The sequence below is a fragment of the Bos grunniens genome, chromosome 18 (assembly GCF_055505025.1).
Source record: "Bos grunniens cultivar Pamir isolate PY7600 chromosome 18, Bosgru_T2T1.0, whole genome shotgun sequence".
In the NCBI taxonomy this organism is placed as follows: Eukaryota; Metazoa; Chordata; class Mammalia; order Artiodactyla; family Bovidae; genus Bos; species Bos grunniens.
In genome coordinates, this window is record NC_141182.1 from 64,853,659 (window position 1) to 64,874,247 (window position 20,589).

The following is a 20,589-nucleotide window of genomic DNA, read 5'->3' on the forward strand; positions in this document are numbered from 1 at the left end:
TCCGACTCTTTCTGACCCCACGCCTCCTCTGTCCGTGAAAATTTCCGGACAAGAATACTGGGATGGATTGCCATGCTTTCTTCCAAAGGATCTTCCCAAACCCAGGGATCGAACCCAGGTCTCCCACATTGCAGGCGGATTTTTTTTTTTTTAACCATCCGAGCCACCAGGGAAGCCGAAGAATACTGGGGTGGGTAGCCTAGCCCTTCTCCAGGGGAACTTCCTGACCCAGGAATCGAACCAGGGGTCTCTTGCATCGCAGGCGGATTATTTACCAGCCGAGCCACCAGGGAAGCTTCATTATCCACGCAAGTATTTAAATCATGAAAACATGAAGCTAGTCAAGAGTGGAAAGATTGGGGGAAAAAACGAATGGGACGTTTGCATATGGCCAAGCCTTGAATGTACATGCAGTTTGGGAGAGACCAATGACTGTATTTCTGAGCACACAAATGCCTCCTTGGATTATTTGTTTTATTTTAATTTGTTATTTAATTTTGTCTTTATACGTGTGATTATGTCCGCGAATTTCTGTGGCAGTTGCTATATATTACCACTAGATGGTGCTCGAAGACAAGAAAGAAAGCCTTTTGCGGCGTCTCCAGCAAGACCGCTACTCTCAATTTTACCACGAGGTGGTGCTAGAAAATAAGAAATAAAGCCTTTAGGTCTGTCTTCAATAAGTTCGTTCTTCTCTCCTTACAGGTGTCTGTTGTTAGCCGGTTAAATTGAGAAGCCCCGCAAGTGAGATACTTCAGCGTCACTATCACAGTTTTCCGTATTATCCGACTCTAACAGTTTTTTTTTAAACAGGCACACTTTATTCATTTTCTTGTTTTATTTTAATTATAGTTGATTTATTACCACGTTGTGTTAGTTTCTTGAGATATACAGATATATACATTCTTTTTAAAATATTCTTTTCCATTATGGTTTATCACAGGATTTTGAACAAAATCTGTGCTTTACAGCAGGATCTTGTTAATCCATTCTAGATGTAAAAGCTTACACCTGCTGACCCCAAATTCCCTCTCGTTTCTCCCCCAGCCCCCTCCCGCTTGGCAACCACAAGTCCGTTCTCTGTGTCCGTGACCCCGCTTGGTAGATAGGCTCGTTTGTGTCATATTTTAGATTCCATCTTACGTGGTGTTTGTCCCCTTTCTGACTTACTTGGTATGACCATCTCTAGTTGCCTTAAAAACACATTTTAAAAAGTACATCAATTTCAACAGAAAACTGCAGCAGCTGCGATAAATACAAGATGATAGCAAGAGAGAGAAAAACAGAGAGGAAAAAGTGGAGGGGAGGAGTCTCTAATTAGAACACTAATCCTATCAGAGCCCCACCCTTGTCATCTCCTTTATGCTTAATTCCCTGCATCAAGGCCTCAGTTCCAAATACAGTCACGCTGGCAACTGGAGTTTCAACGTTTAGGAGGAGTGGGAAATGACACAGTCGAGTCCACAGCATTTATTTTTAACTGGAGGATTTTGCTTTACAGTGTTGTATTAGTCTCTGCGGCACCACGAGGTGAAGCGGTTACATGTGTACGGACGTCCCCTCGCTCTTATCCCGCCCTCTAGGTCATCAGGGAGCACCAGGCTGAGCTCCCCGTGCTGCGTAACGACTTCCCAGTAGTGTCTGTCCACACATGATAACGTGTATGCTTCATGCTAACCCTAACCCTAACCCTGGTGCCTCAGACGGTAGAGAATCTGCCTGCAATGCGGGAGACCAGGGTTTGATCCCTGGGTCAGGATAGATCCCTGAAGAAGGGAAGGACAACCCACTCCAGTATTCTTGCCTGGAGAATCCCACGCACAGAGGACTGGCGGGCAACAGTCTCTGGGGTCACAAAGAATCAAAGACAACCGAGTACCTATCTTTCCCTCAATTCATGTGACTATTGATTTTTGTCATTACTTCTTACAGACTTCTCTCTCTTTTTTTTTCCCAGAAAAGAACCCTAAACACTCCAATGGGAGACTTGACAATGAATATAGAGAGTTCTCCAAAGAACTACGAAAGGGAGAGGCGGGAATTCTCCAGCGCTTCAGTGGTCAAGACTCTGCTGTCCCAGCACAAGGACGAGTGCAGTCCCTGGTCAGGGAACTAAGATCCCACAAACTGCAAAGCGTGACCCAAAAAAGGAAACGAGAAAAAAAAAAAGCTGTGGAGAGAGCGAGAGTGATGGGATAAAGATGTGGGTGAAGAGAAGATGAGGGAAGAAGACATCAACTTTGGAAGTTCTGTTCGACATTCATGTAGGTAAACTTGACCGGTGAAAACCTTATTGATAGTTAACCGAGCCTGAACATTAGTTTTACATATAAACACGAGGCACTGTTCCTTGTTGCCTGTTTTAATTTATGCTGAAACTCCTAAGCAACATGATGACCAGAATGTAAGGGAATATTGTTTTACTTGAGATTTTGCCAAGTGAGGAACATCATTTCAAAAATCACAGTGCCCCCAAGCAATGCCATTCGGGCCATCTGAGTTGTCAGTAAATACCGAGTCGGTTGTTGTGTTAAGGGGAATCCACAGGTGTGCAGATAATTTGGCTACATGTGTTTTACTGTTGTTCTGTCGCTAAGTCCCGTCCGACCCTTTGCGACCCCATGGGCTGCAGCACAACAGGTTTCTGTTCTCCACTATCTCCCTAGTTTGTTCAGATTCACGTCCATCGAGTCGGTGATGCCGTCCAACCATCTCATCCTCTGTCATCCCCTTCTCCTCCTGCCCTCAATCTTTCCCAGCATCAGGGTCTTTTCCAGTGAATTGGCTCTTTGTATCAGGTGGCCAGAGTACTGGAGCTTGTGTTTGACTTCAAGCAAAATCATGCCAGAACACTTACACAGTGAAATACATGTTATTATTTTTTATTATAAGGGACTTTCCTTTTGTTTTTCCACCATATTATTGTTAAAACATTATGTTGATGTTTTAATATTATGCATCTAGAAAGGCAGGGTTGGGAGGGGTTGGTGTTGGGGGCTTTTTTGGCCATGACGCTAGTTTCCTGACTGGGGATAGAGCTTGGGCCCCGGTAGTGAAAATGCCAAGTCCTAACCTCCAGACCTGAGGGGAATTCCCTAGAAAGGCAGCATTAGCTAGGAGTCTCATCTCCGTATGGTTCATGGAGACACAGAACATAAAATACCTGTTATAAAAAGTGAGCCCTGGGTTTGATAAAGTCAAGAAGAACTTAGCCAGGAGAAAGAAAACCGTGACTTTCAAATGGACTTTCTGGTAGATGCAGGGAGCTATGAGACTGAAGTCAGTGGTTAAGGAGGGAAAAGGAACTAATGAATTTTCAAGACATTATGATGAAGGGACCCACTCCAGTGTTCTTGCCTGGAGAGTCCCAGGGATGGGGGAGCCTGGTGGGCTGCTGTCTCTGGGGTCGCACAGAGTCGGACACGACTGAAGCGACTTAGCAGCAGCAGCAGCAGCATGATGAAGGGAAGGAGAAGAAAAGGAGGTATCTAAGGAGAACTCTTTTTCTTTTTTTAATTAATTTTATTGGTGTATGGCTGCTTTATGACGTTGTGTTAGTTTCTGCTGTTGTTCAGTTGCTAAGTCATGACTCTTTGCAACCCCACGGACTATGACACTCCAGGCTTACCTGTCACTAACTCCCAGAGATTGCTCAAACTCATGTCCATCAAATCAGTGATACCATCCAACCATCTCATCCTCTGTTGTCCCCTTCTCTTCTTGCCTTCAGTCTTTCCCAGCATCAGGGGCTTTTCCAGTGAGTCAGCTCTTCACATCAGGTGGCCAAAGTATTGGAGCTTCAGTGTCAGCATCAGCCCTTCCAATGAATATCCAGAGTTGATTTTCTTTAGGATGGACTGGTTTGATCTCCTTGCTGTCCAAGCTTGTACACACTTCTTCTTACTGAATGTCAAATTGTGTGAAATGCTTAGTTTCCTGATTACTAGGCTATGATGTGCCTCTTCCACAAAATGTGACCTCCCCGGTTCGATTCTTGGGTCGGGAAGATCCTCTGGAGAAAGGATAGTCTACCCACTCCAGTATTCTTGGGCTTCCCTGTGGCTCAGCTGATAAAGAATCCTCCTGAAATGCGGAGACCTGGGTTCAATCTCTGGGTTGGGAAGATCCCCTGGAGAAGGGAAAGGGTACCCACTCCAGTATTCTGGCCTGGAGAATTCCATGGACTGGAGTCCATGGGGTCGCAACGAGTCAGACACGACTGAGTGACGTGCGCTGAGGGAGAGGCATTTGCTGTCTCCTCGCTGAGGTATCCTGCATCTGCAACAGTGCCTGGTGGGTGGTGAGCACCAACAGCCGTTTTTCTAGTGGACAAGTGAGTTTCTTGTGAAGATGGGCTGGGTGAAAGCCGGAGTTCATAGAAAACTTACTTGGAGGATGTACAACTATACTTTAAAACTGTAAAGGTGATGGGATTATATGCAATGTGTTTATATACATGTCTATTCATCTAAATTGTATTTTTTTTTAATTTTTATAGGGTTAGGGCGTTTGGGATCTTTGTCCCTGACCAGGGATTGAACGTGCACCCCCTGCATTGGCAGCACAGAGTCTTAACCACTGGGAAGGGACCACGAGGGAAGTCCCTTAAGTTTAATTTTTATAAATAACATTTATCATATACAACTTAAAAATCTCTAGTCAGAATAAGCATTAAAAAAATACAGAATAAGCATTTAAACCGGAGTTGCTATCCACTATCTTCTCTGACAGAATTCACATCTGTAAGACCAAAATTATTTGAATAGTAACACTAAGATATTTTATGCCTTTTCAACACGCATTCTCTCACAACTGTACAATGGCATTTTCTAGCAGCTATGTAGTGAGTGATATCACAACAGATTGAATGCAGGTGCACGACTTCAGCTGTCTTCTATTAACTCAGACAACAAATAGATTGCAAAACTGTAAAACAATGCAACTTTTCTCACTTAAAATAATTTTGGGTTTTAGAAAAAAGTAATTAAAAGATGCTTACTCCTTGGAAGAAAAGTTATGACCAACCTAGATAGCATATTCAGAAGCAGAGACATTACTTTGCCAACAAAGGTCCATCTAGTCAAGGCTATGGTTTTTCCTGTGGTCATGTATGGATGTGAGAGTTGGACTGTGAAGAAGGCTGAGCGCCAAAGAATTGATGCTTTTGAACTGTGGTGTTGGAGAAGACTCTTGAGAGTCCCTTGGACTGCAAGGAGATCCAACCAGTCCATTCTGAAGGAGATCAGCCCTGGGTGTTCTTTGGAAGGAATGATGCTAAAGCTGAAACTCCAGTACTTTGGTCACCTCATGCAAAGAGTTGGCTCATTGGAAAAGACTCTGATGCTGGGAGGGATTGGGGGCAGGAGGAGAAGGGGACGACAGAGGATGAGATGGCTGGATGGCATCACCGACTCGATGGACGCAAGTCTGAGTGAACTCCGGGAGTTGGTGATGGACAGGGAGGCCTGGCGTGCTGCAACTCATGGGGTCGCAAAGAGTCGGACAGGACTGAGCGACTGGACTGAACTGAACTGAATTATTTTTTAAAAAATCGTGTTACTTATGATAGCATATAATGGGTTGGTGATTGTGGGGAATTGATATATAAAAACATTAAATTAAATTGGTCAAAAATAGTACACCCTGGAACATAGGAACTGTAAAACGGTTTTTTGGGGCCTATTCACATTTATTATACAAGTTACACTGAAAAACTAGGAGCCCTATCTATGTATGCATGTGTATGTATATATACAAACTGTATTAAAAACTGGAGTGTGTATCTGTGTGTGTGTGTGTAAGCATGACCACATTCAGCCGTTCATCAAATCCTTATTGACTGTCTACTGTCGTGAGCAAGACGGCCTCTTTAAAAGAGCACACATCCTGGCAGAAGGAAACAGACAGGAAACACAGAAAGCACTTCAGAAAGTGTGTGTATCGTGTGTCTGTGTGTGTGATAGAGATGCTAGGAAAGAATGTGTAAATCCACTTTTTCACAGAATGACAAATATGATTATTTTAAAATAAAAACTCAAAAACTGAACCTGCCACAATCTAGAAGTGAAAATCATTGCAAAGCAGAGTTTCTACAAAGAATGCACAAGTAGTAAATACGAGTTAGAGAGCAAAGTGGAAACTATATTAAAGCCAGAAGGAAAATGTTAACCACACTACATGGTGATTGTTGGTATTATCATTAGATTGACGTCTATTCTTACATCTTGCTGCTGCTGCTAAGTCACTCCAGTCGTGTCCGACTCTGTGCGACCCCAGAGACGGCAGCCCACCAGGCTCCCCCGTCCCTGGGATTCTCCAGGCAAGAACACTGGAGTGGGTTGCCATTTCCTTCTCCAATGCATGAAAGTGAAAAGTGAAAGTGAAGTCGCTCAGTCGTGTCCGACTGTTCATGACCCCATGGACTGCAGCCTACCAGGCTCCCCCATCCATGGGATTTTCCAGGCAAGAGTTCTGGAGTGGCGTGCCATTGCCTTCTCCTATTCTTACATCTTACTTTCTAAAAAAAATATATGTACGTGTGAAATTTATGCAAAGTAGACTTTGCATGTATTATTTTGTTTTTCACTCAAAAATATATCTTGTATATCAGTACCTTTCTTATAAACTGACAGAAGCAAGTTTAAAAATATCTTGTAAAACTACATCACAGTATCAATGAAAATTCAATCAACTATCTATAAATTATAATGTAAGTTTAAATTAAAAATGTCAAATGGTGAAAACTGCATTGTGTCCATAAGAATAACTGATAGCCTTCATTTGTAAAGAATTTTTATAAATTAATGGGGGAAAAGTTAATTCACCTTTAACTTAAGAGATAATCAAAAGCATTAGTAAGCAGCCAAAGAGAAAACGTAATAATCAAAAAATAGAGAAAGATGTAGAAACACGTGTACTACAAATAAGATACATTTCTGCTAACCTACTGATAAAAACAAAATGATTGTAATACATCAGTGATGGAAAAGGTGAAAGTTGCTCAGTCGTGTCCGACTCTTTGCAACCCCGTGGACTGTAGTCCATGGAATTCTCCAGGCCAGAATACTGGAGTAAGTAGCCTTTCCCTTCTCCGAATCCAGAATCTTCCCAACCCAGGGATCGAACCCAAGTCTCCCACATTGTAGGCAGATTCTTTACCAGCTGAGCCACAAGGGAAGCCCAAGAATACTGGAATGGGTAAGCCTATCACTTCTCCAGGGGATATTCCCAACCCAAGAATCGAACAGGGGTCTCCTGCATCGAAGGCGGATTCTTTTCCAACTGAGCTATGAGGGAGGCCTAGATACATATTCAAATACTGTCAGTCGTGAAGTCGCTCAGTCGTGTCCAACTCTTCGTGACTCCATGGACTGTAGCCCACCAGGCTCCTCCATCCATGGAATTTTCTAGGCAAGAGTACTGGAGTGGGTTGCCATTTCCTTCTCCAGGGGATCTTCCCAACCCAGGGATCGAATCCGGGTCTCCTGCATTGCAGGCAGACGCTTTACCATCTGAGCCACCGGGGAGTCGCTACCAAATACTGTCAAGGTGATGTAAAGAGGTCAAGAGGCAGGTAGCTGTCATCATTCCAGCTTTGGATGAGCATTCCCTTCTGAAAATGCCGATATCCAAGGTCACAGAGAATGGAAAAATCCCTCCCAAATCAACGCGTTGAATCAGGCTTTCTTCATCTCCTACTTGGCTTCCCTCCTGGCTCTGTGGTGGAGTCTGTCCGCCAGCGCAGGAGACGCAGGAGATGTGGGTTCAGTCCCTGGGTCGGGAAGATTCTCTTGGAGAAGGAAATGGCAACCCACCCCAGTATTCTTGCCTGGAGAATTCTGTGAACAGAGGACCCTGTTTCACTTTGAAAGTGAAGTTGCTCAGTCATGTCCAACTCTTTGCGACCCCATGGACTGTAGCCTGCCAGGGTCCTGTCTTCCTCTGTCTCCCAGAGTTTGCTCAAACTCATATCCATTGAATCGGTGATGCTATCTAACCTTCTCATTATAGCAAACAAACAAAAACCCAGACACTTAAAGTTCTAGGCTGTGAGACATCAGAACAACCCCTTAAGTTAGACTAGAGGCATGAAGCAGAGTTTCTCAAACAAGGTAAGTTGTTAGGCTTGGTTGTGGCAAAGAGTTCCAAGTCAACTAGTCAGTGTTAGGCTTGTGGGTGATTGGGGAGGGGTGTGCTTGGAATGCTTTTGAGAGTGGATTAACTTACAGGATTGTGGAGGGAGATGAGTTTAAAACATGTTATCTTTTTCTTATAACAATCCTAAGCAATCATTGGAATTAGGAATTAGGAATTATGGAATTAGGCCTGGCTAAGTGGACTCCTACAGTCCATGGGGTCCTAAGAGTCAGACATGACTGAGCAACTTCACTTTCACTTTTCACTTTCATGCACTAGAGAAGGAAATGGCAACCCACTCCAGCGTTCTTGCCTGGAGAATCCCAGGGACGGGGGAGCCTGGTGGGCTGCTGTCTATGGGGTCGCACAGAGTCGGACACGACTGAAGTGACTTAGCAGCAAGCAATCATTGCCCAGATGTGACTGAGGACAGCTCTCCAGACTGACTCATGTCTTTTGGGGATGAACCTGGCTGGGCAAAGGGCAATTTTTATGTTGGTTTCATTGGGGTTCTGATGCTTCTTTTCTAAAATTGAAATATCAGAGGGGAGTCACCATTCCTGACCGCCTGAAAAGAGATGAGCAAATGAGTGGGGAAAAGAAGGGAAATTAAGAGAGATTTTTTTTTTTTTTTTTTTAAGTTTCTGAAAACTCTCTGTTTCTGTTTTGAGATGTGTGTCTCTTCATGTCTCTTTCTTTTTTTTTCTCTCTCTCTCTGAATTTTGATAATTATCTGCTACAAAAGTTGACCATCTTACTCCATTCCTTTCCTCTGTATATACATTTTAATTTATTTATTTGGCCTGTGCTGGGTCTTAGTCGCTGCCTGGGCTTTCTCTCGTTGCAGTGAGCGGGGCTACTCTCCACTGCAGTGCAGGGGCTTCTCACCGAGGTGCTTCTCTTGGTGCGGAGCCCAGCTCTGGGCACGTGGGCTCAGAAGTTGCAACACGCAGGCCTAGAGCTCAGGCTCGGTAGTTGTGACACACGGACATCGCTGCACCGAAGTACATGGAATCTTCCCCGACCAGGGATAGAACTGGGGTCCCCTGTATTGCCAGGTGGATTCTTTAGCACTGAACCACCAGGGAAGCCTTCTGTGTTTCTGTTTTGAGATGTATGGCTCTCTCCCTTTTGTCCCTTTGTCTCTCTCTCTGAATTTTGCTAATTATCTGGTACACCAGCTCATCACCTTCCCCATTCCCCTCCTCTGTGTATATTTGACATGGGTGGTTGCATACCCAGCATTTATTCTTCTCCCAACCAATTCTTCCTAATGTGGCATTTATCACTCAGTCACATCGACTCTTTGTGACCCCAAGGACTATACAGTCCATGGAATTCTCCAGGCCAGAATACTGGAGTGGGTAGCCTTTCCCTTCTCTAGGGCATCTTCCCAACCCAGGGATTGAACCTAAGTCTCCCACATTGCAGGCAGATTCTGTACCAGCTGAGCCACAAGAGAACCCCAAGAACACTGGAGTGGGTAGCCTATCCCTTCTCCAGGGGATCTTCCCCACCCAGGAATTGAACCGGGGTCTCCTGCATTGTAGGCGGATTCTTTACCAACTGAGCTATCAGGGAAGCCATTCTTCCTAATAAAATTGTCCCAATTTTCCTTGTAACAACCCTTCTGCAATCCAGCCCTCCTATTACAATGAAAGCTTTATCCCCAGTTGCAGGGTAATGATAATTGTTTTAGGATTGACCAGCCCTTGACACAGTGAAATATCAGGTAGTACTTCATGGGAAATAGATGGGGAAACAGTGGAAACAGTGTCAGACTGTATTTTTGGGGGCTCCAAAATCACTGCAGATGGTGATTGCAGTCATAAAATTAAAAGACACTCCTTGGAAGGAAAGTTATGACCAACCTAGATAGCATATTCAAAAGCAGAGACATTACTTTGCCAACAAAAGTCCATCTAGTCAAGGCTATGGTTTTCCTGTGGTCATGTATGGATGTGAGAGTTGAACTGTGAAGAAGGCTGAGTGCCGAAGAATTGATGCTTTTGAACTGTGGTGTTGGAGAAGACTCTTGAGAGTCCCTTGGACTGCAAGGAGATCCAACCAGTCCATTCTAAAGGAGATCAGTCCTGGGTGTTCTTTGGAAGGAATGATGCTAAGGCTGAAACTCCAATACTGTGGCCACCTCATGCGAAGAGTTGACTCATTGGAAAAGACTAATGCTGGGAGGGATTGGGGGCAGGAGGAGAAGGGGATGACAGAGGATGAGATGGCTGGATGGCATCACCGACTCAATGGACGTGAGTTTGAGTGAACTCTGGGAGTTGGTGATGGACAGGGAGGCCTGGTGTGCTGCAGTTCATGGAGTCACAAAGAGTCGGACATGACTGAGCGACTGAACTGAACTGAACTGAACTGGTTAAATATTATATCACTGTATCTGTAACTGAAAGTGGGTTCTGGCTGCTCAAAACTCAAAGGCCACTAAAGAGGCCAGGTTGATGGAAAGGAAAGTTTGCTTTATTTTAGATGCTGGCAACTGGTGGGGGGGTTGAACTCCCTCCCCCCCCGCCCACTGACAATCAGGGGCCAAGAGCAGTTATAGACAGAGGGAGAAACAGCAGAAACAGTTGGACTATGCAGAAACAGCACAGTCAGCTTGGACAGTCACCTTGAAGTTGGTCATCAGTGGTCTGACCAGCGTTGTCTTCATTGCTTTAGGTACAATTCATCTTCAGTTCCAGGGTTTGTTCCCATCTCTTTGAGACCAGTTCTCAGAATTGTGGCAGCTTATGTCATGGCTACAGTTTGGTCATCATCTGGTGGGGGTTTCAGTATCTACAAGAGAGCTCATAAGATATAGCTCAGAATATTATCTATAGTCCTTGAGAAGGAACTAAAGGTCCTTTACTCTGCTTATTGACTAAACTATTACTATTTGATCTCCTTTGACTGTTTTCCTTTGCTTCTGCATTTTCTCACTTCTCTGATTAAACTTATTCTTTGGCTAAAATTTTTCCACAGCCTAAAGGCAGGCTGAGGACATGGGAGGCAAGAACCATAGGGTCCTCCTCCACTTCACATGAAGAATAGGAGAAAACCCAGACGGGAGAATGCTGGTAAACCGATTTGCCCAATAATCAGTGGTGCTTAGGACAAAGACAGCATTAAGGTAAGAAGAAAACGTTGGCATGTAAAAGAGAAAAGCCAGGGACAGGACTGTGAAGTCACTGAATGAAGAGGCTAGCTTTTTGTTCCAGTAAAAGTATAGAACTGCCTCTTACAAATTGTAAGTTGTATAGATCTGCAAATAACTGCTCTAAGGACATGTTTAGAGGCCCGATCCTAAGCCTCCTCTTCTCCCTGGCTATAAAACTCAGGTTTAATTGGTTAGTTGACTTCATTCTGCGTGATCAAATGCCACAGGAAAGAAAACTCAGAACCAGATATAGAAATCCCCCTTGGCTTACCTAAATTCAGCAGCATGACTGGGTAACATTAGTTACCCACCTTTTAAGCCATCCTTCATCACCCGCCCCTCCTAACAGCCCCCCGAAAGAGCTTATATTTTTTTTAACGTTCTTTTTTCTTTTAAAAGTTTTTATTTGTTTATTTTTGCCTGCGCTGGTTCTTCATTGCAGTGTACGGGCTTCTCATTGTGGTGGCTTCTAGAGCATGGACTCAGTTGCTCCACAGCACGTGAGATCTTCCAAGATGGGGGATTGAACCTGTGTCCGATAAGTGGATTCTTATCCACTGCACCACCAGGAAAATCCAAAATTGAATTCTGAATCTATGTCTTTTGGAGAACTGCCAGGCTTCCATGCTAACTCGCTCGGTCACGTCCAACTTGTTATGGCTCCTCTGTCCTTGGGATTTCCCAGGCAAGAATACTGGAGTGGGTTGCCATGCCCTCCAGGGGATATTCCCGACCCAGGGCTCGAACCCACGTCTCCTTCAGCTCCTGCACTGCAGGCAGGTTCTTTACCACTGAGCCATCAGGGAAGCCCAAGAACTGCCATAGCTTTAGCATGTAAGTAGTCCCCCCAAAGTGTCTTTTAGCTAAGCCTAAGGAGAACACAGAATGAATTTTATTACATAGGGTTTTCCACTACTGAGAATACATTCTAGATTAAAGTGTGTGTGTGTCCTTTTTTTCTTCAGGTTACATAAGTTTTCCTTGCAAAGAAGAGGATGAATCCTCTAAAGATACACGGCTTTGTTCGCATTTGGAGCAAGAGAGAGAAGCTCTCGTGGAAACAGTGGAAGGAGAGAAGGAAATTAGCCTGGCAGTCATCTTCAACTCTGAAGGATTTATCCAGGTTTTTCAGCTCAGCAACAATATTACAAGTGTGGTCCTTACACACTGTGGAAAGAGACAAAGCTGTCTGCCTTTAACTCTGCAAAACAACAGCTGCTTGCTCATTAACAAATTATCCTACAGGGACCTGAACAGTTGAAGGCCTTTCTGGACTCAGTCTGTCAAAACAAATCCCAGCCACCCATGAAACACAATCGTGATTGGGGTGTTTTTGGTGGGAGGAACACACAGAAGGAAACTCCATCTCACCAAGTCCGTGACACGCCCTGCGATGCACCCTTTAATACAGAAAAAGCAAATGAAACTCTTGTTCAAGTCACCAGCTCTTGCCAGAACAGGACTCTTAGAAAATCAAGGAACAAAGAGGGAAGAAATGCTATCACCTGGTCGAGAGATGAATGAAGGGTCTCTGAAAGAAAGTGACGCTGAACTAAACGGAAATTGAAGACCGATTCCTTTGAGTATGCAGAAAGTAACAAGGATGAACTGTTGCATTCAGAAGGTCAAGAAAAACAGAAATTCAACCTGTGGATCTACATGCAAGACCATCTCTACTGAAAATGCCAATCTAGCTCAGACTGTTGTCTCAATCCAGGCTCTCTCTTGCAAAACAGGTTTGGAGTTTCCATCAGAACAAATTTATAGCCATGATGACCTAAGATGGGATGACCTTGACACTCACCCAGAATTCTGGCAAGGGTTCCCCAACCTGGGGAACACTTGTTACATGAATGCAGTTTTGCAGTCACTGCGATTCCCTCACTTGCTGATGACTTACTCATGAAGGGCATATCGTAGGAGGAAATTCCCTTTGTTGCTTTTATCACGTGCCTGACCCAGCTACTTGCTTTAAAAGATATTTGTGACCTGGAGGGCAAGAAAAAGCTACTTGTCAATATCAAAAAATGCTATTTCAGCCGTCGCAGAGACTTTCTCCAGCAAGGTGCAGTACGACACTTATGAGTTTTTAGGATACTGTTTAGAGCAGCTGAAAGAAGACATGGAAAAATTAACCACCACTTTGAAGACTGAGAGGAAACCGGGGATGGAAATTCATCTTCACAGATGTATGTGGATAATGCTGCCTGCCAGACATTTGTTTGTCCTGTTGTGGCTAACTTTTGAATGGCAGCGCTCCATTATCTGTAAAGCCTGTGGACAGGTCGTTCTCAAGACAGAGCCAAGTCATTATCTTTCTATCGACCTTCCCCAAGAAACAAAACGACAACCGTCCTCTATTCAGAATTCTTTTGATCTTTTCTTTAGGGCAGAAGACCTTGAGTATAGCTGTAATGAATGCACCCACGAGACATCTGTTGCAATGCACAAATTCAGTAAGCTTCCCAGAGTGCTCATCGTCCATCTGAAATGCTATAGCTTTAATGATGCTTGGTTGCTAGTGAAGGATAACCAACCAGTTGCTGTTCCTAAAGTTTTAAACTCATCTTCTCATTGCAGTGAGAGCACCAAGTCACCTTTTCCTACACCAGTAACACACCTCCCGGTGACTCCAAAATGCTAGAAGTCGTCCAGAGATGGTTTCTGAGATCCTTGCCCCATCGTCACCTTCAAAGAAGTTGGTCTCAGAATCCAGCGATTCCTTGGCAAAGAATGCTGAACCACTAATGTTCCAGAAGATCGTTGAAGGGTCAAGCCAAGAACAGCAGCAGAAAGACCTGGAAAATGGTCCTAAACGGAATATAACAGCTTCAGAAATGGCAGCAAAGGAGCTGCCAGCAGCTGACTCAGGGATGGATCAAGAACACACGTATCTTATGATCTGTGAAGATGCAAGTGAACTTACTAGCAGCCCACACCAAGTCTCAGAGAGGCTCAGCTCCACGAGGCGCCTGAAAATCCGGACTTAAGAGATCTGAGAGAGCCACGCATTCGTAGAGCAGACGTGGGCAGTGTCACGGAGTCCACTGAAGAGTTTTATAGGCTCATGAAAACAGGATTCCAGAAGATGTCAAGGCGTGGCTGAAAAACTGCAGAAGTGCAGTAGGAAAAGAATCGTCAAGGAATTCCCCTGAAGGGAATCACCTCCAGGTGTCAGGGAGCTGGGTGCCCAGGAATACACAGAAAAGGACTTCCAGGATCATCAGAAAGATCACAGGGACTCCCTCGGTGCTTTGGGTTCTGATACAAACCCTGGAATTTTAGACAGGGAGGACACAGAAACTGAAGCCGAAGGGTAAAAGGAAATGCCTACCAGCTTATCCATGTCATCAGCCATCTCGGGAGCCCCCCAGATTCAGGCCATCACATCAGCGATGTTTATGACTTTCAGAAGCAGGCCTGGTTCACGTACCATGACCTACTCGTATCAGAAATGCAAGAGTCCGTGATGCAGGAGGCTAGGCTTCACACTGGGTATATCTTCTTTTATATGCACGATGAGATCTTTCAGGCGCTGTTGAGAAAGGCAAGGAATTATCACTTAGAGTGCAGATAAGGGAGATCCCTCAAGAGGCATAAGATGACTCTGGACTTCACTGGTGGCTCAGTGGATAAGAATCTGCCTGCCAGTGCAGGGGACACAAGTGTGATTCCTAGTCCAGAAGATCCCTCATGCTGCAAAGCAGCTACGCCCGTGCTCCACAACTACTGAGCCTATGTTCTAGAGCCTGGGAGCTGCAACTGCCGATGCTCGGGCGTCTAGTGGCCATGCTCCACGGCTAGAGAAGCCACCGCAATGAGAAGCCTGCTCCCTGCAGCTGGAGAGGAGCCCCTGCTCACCACAACGAGAGAAAGCCTGCTCACCACAACGAAGACCCAGAGCAACCGAAAAGTAAAAATAAACAAAAATTTTAAAAATAAATAAGTTTGACTTAAAAAAAAAAAAAAGGAAAGAAAGAGATGACTCTCGCACAAATCTGCTTGCCTGCTTCACCCAGTCCCTCCTCCTCCGTGGAAGGAAGATTCTGAACTCTACCCAGAGATGAGAAGACAAGGAGCTTGAGGGTGAAGTTCAAACAGAAACTTCTCATGGGAAATAAGCATGCTAACTCTGCAGCAGACCCCGAAGCTCAAACTGAGATGGGTCGTCCTAGCCTGTAAGATTGGAAAGTCGCTTTTTGTGTTAACGGGGTGGTTTTCAAAATGTTGGTCCTGCAGCAACAGCAGGAGCAGGAGGCTGGTTAGAAATGAACCATCCTGGATCCCGTTTCAGACCAACTGATTCAGAAACTGGGGGCGCGACTCAGTAATTGACAGAGATCTGGTGTTGCAGGAAATACAAGAGCTGCTGATTTCCTGTGAAGAGTATCTCCATATGTTTCACTAGTGTCTATATGAGTTATTTGTTTTATGTAAAGGATTTTTTGTTTTGTTTTATGTAAAGGATTTTAATTGTGTGTTTTCAAGTTCCTCACACACATGCATACCTTTCCGTTGTAAATGTGTTAAAATAAAAGCCCAACCAATACATGTATCATTGACTGGGCTTCACAAAGTTTTGTGACTGATTACGGGTAAAATTTGCTATTTTACAACACAATCAACTGTATTTTTACATTCTTCCAGGAATTGCAGGGAAATAATGGGAAATTGAGTATATTAAAAAATTATATGAGGTTGATTTTGAAAATTCAAAAGCATCTTAAAATGTTGGTCAAGTTATTAATATGAATAAGACTATAAATATTCATACATGCATAACATAACCTAGTAGCCAAGGCTTAAACAGTCTTACAGTACTGAGTGTCAGTAGGTCATAGGAGTAAGGATGTGAAAGTTGAGAGGATTTTGTGAGTACAAAGAGATAATGTCCTGGTGAGGAAAAAAAGAACTAATCCTGGTGGGAAATTCCCTGGGGTTCCAGTGGTTAGGACCCAGGGCTTTAACTGCAGGGGCCCAGGTTCAATCCCTAGTTGGGGAACTAAAACAAAAAAAAAAAAAAGGAAAAAAAAATTCTGGTGATGTATAAAATATAGGACAAGTTTACACAGTTAGATGCAGGAAAGAGGAGGTGGGAGGAAGCAAACAGAACTATGCACAAGGTTTTTAAAAGTATTATTTTTAGCATTTAAGGGGGAAAGACAGAAAGTACTGTATAAAAAAGAAACACATTTTTTTAATTTAAAAAAAGAATTAAAAATAAAGGAATTTTAAAAAAAGAAACAGAAACGTGTCAATAATTCCACTATTAGTATTTTTGTGTTCTCTTCCAATCCTACATACGTAACTATGAAATATAAATTTGTTTACACATAAAGTCCAAAATAATGTGCTTGTCAATGTGTTACCTCACCTACTTTGCTCTCTCTACTTCTCACATGTGTGTTTGACCTTCTTGGGCATCACTAAAGGGCAGGGAAAGCAATATAAGCAATAACTCTATAAGCCTACTCAGGCTTAAAACTGAGAGGGTAACAGGCAGGAAGGCCAGGGGTCTCCAAACAGAGGAAATAGGCTGCAAGGGTCAGACATTTTTCTCTCTTAAGCAGCAGGAGGAAACAAACTAGCGATATTTTTTCTTCTCTATATAAATTTAAAAGGAGGTTTCTCTTAAAATACTGGGTTGCCATAATGACACCTGGTTTCACCTGAAGTTAACTATTCTCAAACCTTGAGTTAACCAATGCATTTTTCTTATGGAAATGTCTGTCTTAAGCTATGCTAATGTGCTGTGCATTTACCCCAGACTCTGTCTTCAAATGGTTGCGCCTAATGGCTCAGAACCTACTTAACAAACCAGTATGTTATACTCAGATACTGTTCCCCTAATCTATGTAAACGAAACTATTTGTATGGTAATCTGCCCTTCTACAAGATTCAAGACAACCATTTTATGGCCCAGGATGAATCATCTGGTGCCAAGATTATCCCAAAATGCATCTTATGGATGGGGGGCCTGGTGCCATTCTGAGTTTTAAGACATTCCTCACTGCTAGTGACTATATAACATCCAGCTGAAGACTAGCAGGGGGGTACTCTTTCTGCCCCCTTCTGAGGCCTATGTCAGAAGCTTTCTCTATCTCCTTTATACTTTAATAAAACTTTATTACACAAAAGTTCTGAGTGATCAAGCCTCATCTCTGGCCCTAGATTGAATTCTTCTCCTCTGGAGGCCAAGAATCCTGGCATCTTTTCGTTCAGCAACAACCTTTCAGCATGTTGTACAGCCCTTTAAAAAGTAACAGCCAAGTTTTGTGAATGGAAATGTAGGGCTCAAGTCATATTCTGCTTTCAAAGTCATAACAAGTACAGATGAATTAAAATGAAAAAATAAAACAAGTAACTCTAAAACCCATTGCATTTACAGATGCCATGAGAAGGAAGGCCATCAATTCCAAGGTCAAAGTCTCCTTCACACCACGATAGCACCACTGACTCGTGAAGCCAAAGGTGGAGTCACACATGCTGATTTACATAACCAACCCTGACGGCAGTGAGTTTAAAGAAAACTACTGGGCTTCGTGGGTACCAGAGATCTGCAACATCCGACGATTCCCTGGACGCTTGCTTTTCATTTAACCCCTTTATACATAATGTAATTTCCTCTCTCATGTCCTCACCCATGACTTCACAAGGTCTCCTAGCGTCCCTCCCAGATCTTCCCTCCACATCCACATCCTCCGTTCCTTTGCCTCCAGTTATCTTTGCCTTCTTGCGCATTTCTTTTCTTCTCCCTCAGGGCACTGTCAAGCGTAAAGAAAGCTCAATATCCGAAAAAGAAAGTTGTGGTAAGCAATCATCTTTTATTTATTTGTTGACGTACAATGTTGGGTTCATTTCTGCTCGAGTGAAGTGATTCAGTCATACACACATGCAGTCTTTTTCATATTCTTCTCCATTATGGTTTATCCCAGGGTATTAAACATAGTTCCCTGTGCTCCGCAGTAGGAGCGTGTGGTTTATCCATCCTATATAGAACCGTTTGCATCTGCTAATCTGAAACTCCCAGTCTACCCCTCTCCCACCCCTCATCCCCCAGGGCAACCACAAGTCTGTTCTCTGTGTCTGTGAGTCTGGTTTTGTTTCACAGATATGTTTGTTTGTGTCATATTGTAGATTACACAAGTAAGTGATACATGATATTTTCTTTCTCTGACTCATTTCACTTTGTATGATAATCTCTAGGTCTATCTGGATCTCTGCAAATGGCATTATTTCACTTTTTTTTATGGCTGAGCAAACTCCGGGAGTTGGCGATGGACAGGGAAGCCTGGCGTGCTGCAGTCCACTCTTTGCTGGGGTCACAAAGAGTCGGACACGACGGAGCGACTGAACTGAATATTCCATAGTATATACGTACCACATCTTGATCCATGTATCTGGTGACGGACATCTAGTTTGCTTCCATGTCTTGGCTGTTATCAGTAGTGCTGTTGTGAACATAGGGGTGCATGTATCTTTTCAAATTATAGTTTTGTCTGACTATATGCCCAGGAGTGGGATTGCTGGATCATATGGCAGCTCTATGTTTAATTTCCTGAGGAATCTCCATACTCTTTTCTATAGTGGCTGTACCAATTTACACTCCCACAAACAGTGTAGGAGGGTTTCCTTTTCTCCACACTCTTTTCAGCGTTTGTTATTTGTAGGGATTTTTTTTTTTTTTTTGAGGGGACACCTCATGGCGGGTGGGATATTAGTTCCCCAACCAGGGATCGAACTTGTACCCCCTGCTGCGGAAGCTGGACCACCAGGGAAGTCCCCAAGGCAAGAACCGTAAATGCAGGTACAAAGTTTATTATTAGAGACGTAGCACAGCAACAGGTGGGAGAGTACACAGAGAAACATTTTGTGTAGCTAAGGCAGAACCAAGGCAGAGATGCACACCCAGACAGAAAGGATGTGGTGTTCTAGAGAGGAGGAGTGCGGTACGAGGCAGTTAGGTCGTTTATATGACAGGTCTTCTGGGTCTTTGTTTCCCTTTACCCAATGATCTGACTCTTTTTCCACACTTGACCTACCCCAGGACCCTACCCTGGGGTGCACATGCACCCTTCAGCTGAGATGGATCTCAAAGTGAAGGCTTCTTGGAGAAGCAAGACCCATTATTCAATATTGTGTGTGTTCAATCACTAAGTCCTGAGTCTTTGCAACCTCATGGGCTGCAGCATGCCAGGCCTCCCTCTCCATCACCATCTCCCAGAGTTTGCTCAAACCCATGTCCATTGAGTCGGTGATGCCATCCAACCACTTCATCCTCTGTTGTCCCCTTCTCCTCCTGCCCTCAATCTTTCCCAGCATCAGGGTCCTTTCCAGTGAATTGGCTCTTTGTATCAGGTGGCCAAAGGCTCATTATGGCCTGGCAGTATCCTCTGATTTTTTGACCCCATGAAGGCTTTTGCACATGTGTGGTGCTGGAGAAGACTCTTGAGAGACCCTTGGACAACAAGGAGATCAAAGTACTCAGTCCTAAAGAAAATCATTGGAAGGGCTGATGCTGAAGCTGAAGCTCCAATACTTTGGCCACTTGATGAGCCAACTCATTCAAAAAAACCCTCATGCTGGGAAAGATTGAAGGCACAAGGAGAAGGGGTGGCAGAGAATGAGATGGTTAGATAGCATCACCAACTCAATGGACATGAATTTGAGCAAACTCAGGAAGGACAGGGGAGCCTGGTGTGCTGCAGCCCATGGGGTTGCAAAGAGTCAGATACAACTCAGCAACTGAACAACATTGTCTCCCTTGCCCCAAGGATGGGAGGTGAGTGATCTTTTAATCTTTTTACAGTGTTTAGTCCAAGTCTGTCCCTGACATAAAAATGCCCAATGTCTGGTGATTTACCCTATTCCCATTGCTGGTTTTTATACCAAGGTGTAGACCTCGAAACAGAGACAGGAGTCCGGTCATGAATATGTAGTCCCAGAGCCTGCTGGTCTCTTGCTTCAGGAAATGTAAACAGGGGGCTGCTGATGAATGCAAGGCCCCAGGAGGTGTGAGCAGGAGGCCAGTTGTAAATGCCTAGCCTGGGGCCATCTCCTGCTCCAAGAGCACTCCAGTCACCATCCATAATATAATATTTTCTCACTCAATTTATTGTCTAATCCAAAAATGAAAGTGAAAAGATTTCACCTTATTCTTATCTCTTCCCCCTACTGTGACATCTATTGTGTTCTGTCAGTGTTTAAATGCTAATTTCCAGGTTACAAGAGCTTCCCTGGTGGCTCAGAGGGTAAAGCGCCTGCCTGCAGTGCAGGAGACCTGGGTTCGA

At 44.0% G+C, this 20,589-nt stretch overlaps 1 protein-coding gene across 1 annotated transcript; it reads left to right on the top strand.

Moving 5' to 3' along the window:
- Positions 1 to 12,268: 12,268 nt before the first annotated feature.
- Positions 12,269 to 15,010, top strand: USP29 (ubiquitin specific peptidase 29). Its single transcript, XM_086349432.1, is given in 14 exon segments — positions 12,269 to 12,337; positions 12,340 to 12,546; positions 12,549 to 12,819; positions 12,869 to 13,167; positions 13,170 to 13,327; positions 13,329 to 13,449; positions 13,452 to 13,539; positions 13,541 to 13,902; positions 13,905 to 13,946; positions 13,949 to 14,274; positions 14,277 to 14,358; positions 14,361 to 14,384; positions 14,387 to 14,605; positions 14,608 to 15,010. Coding segments are annotated over 14 exon segments (2,511 nt in total). The 5' UTR covers positions 12,269 to 12,294; the 3' UTR covers positions 14,877 to 15,010.
- The last annotated feature ends 5,579 nt before the right edge of the window (positions 15,011 to 20,589 follow it).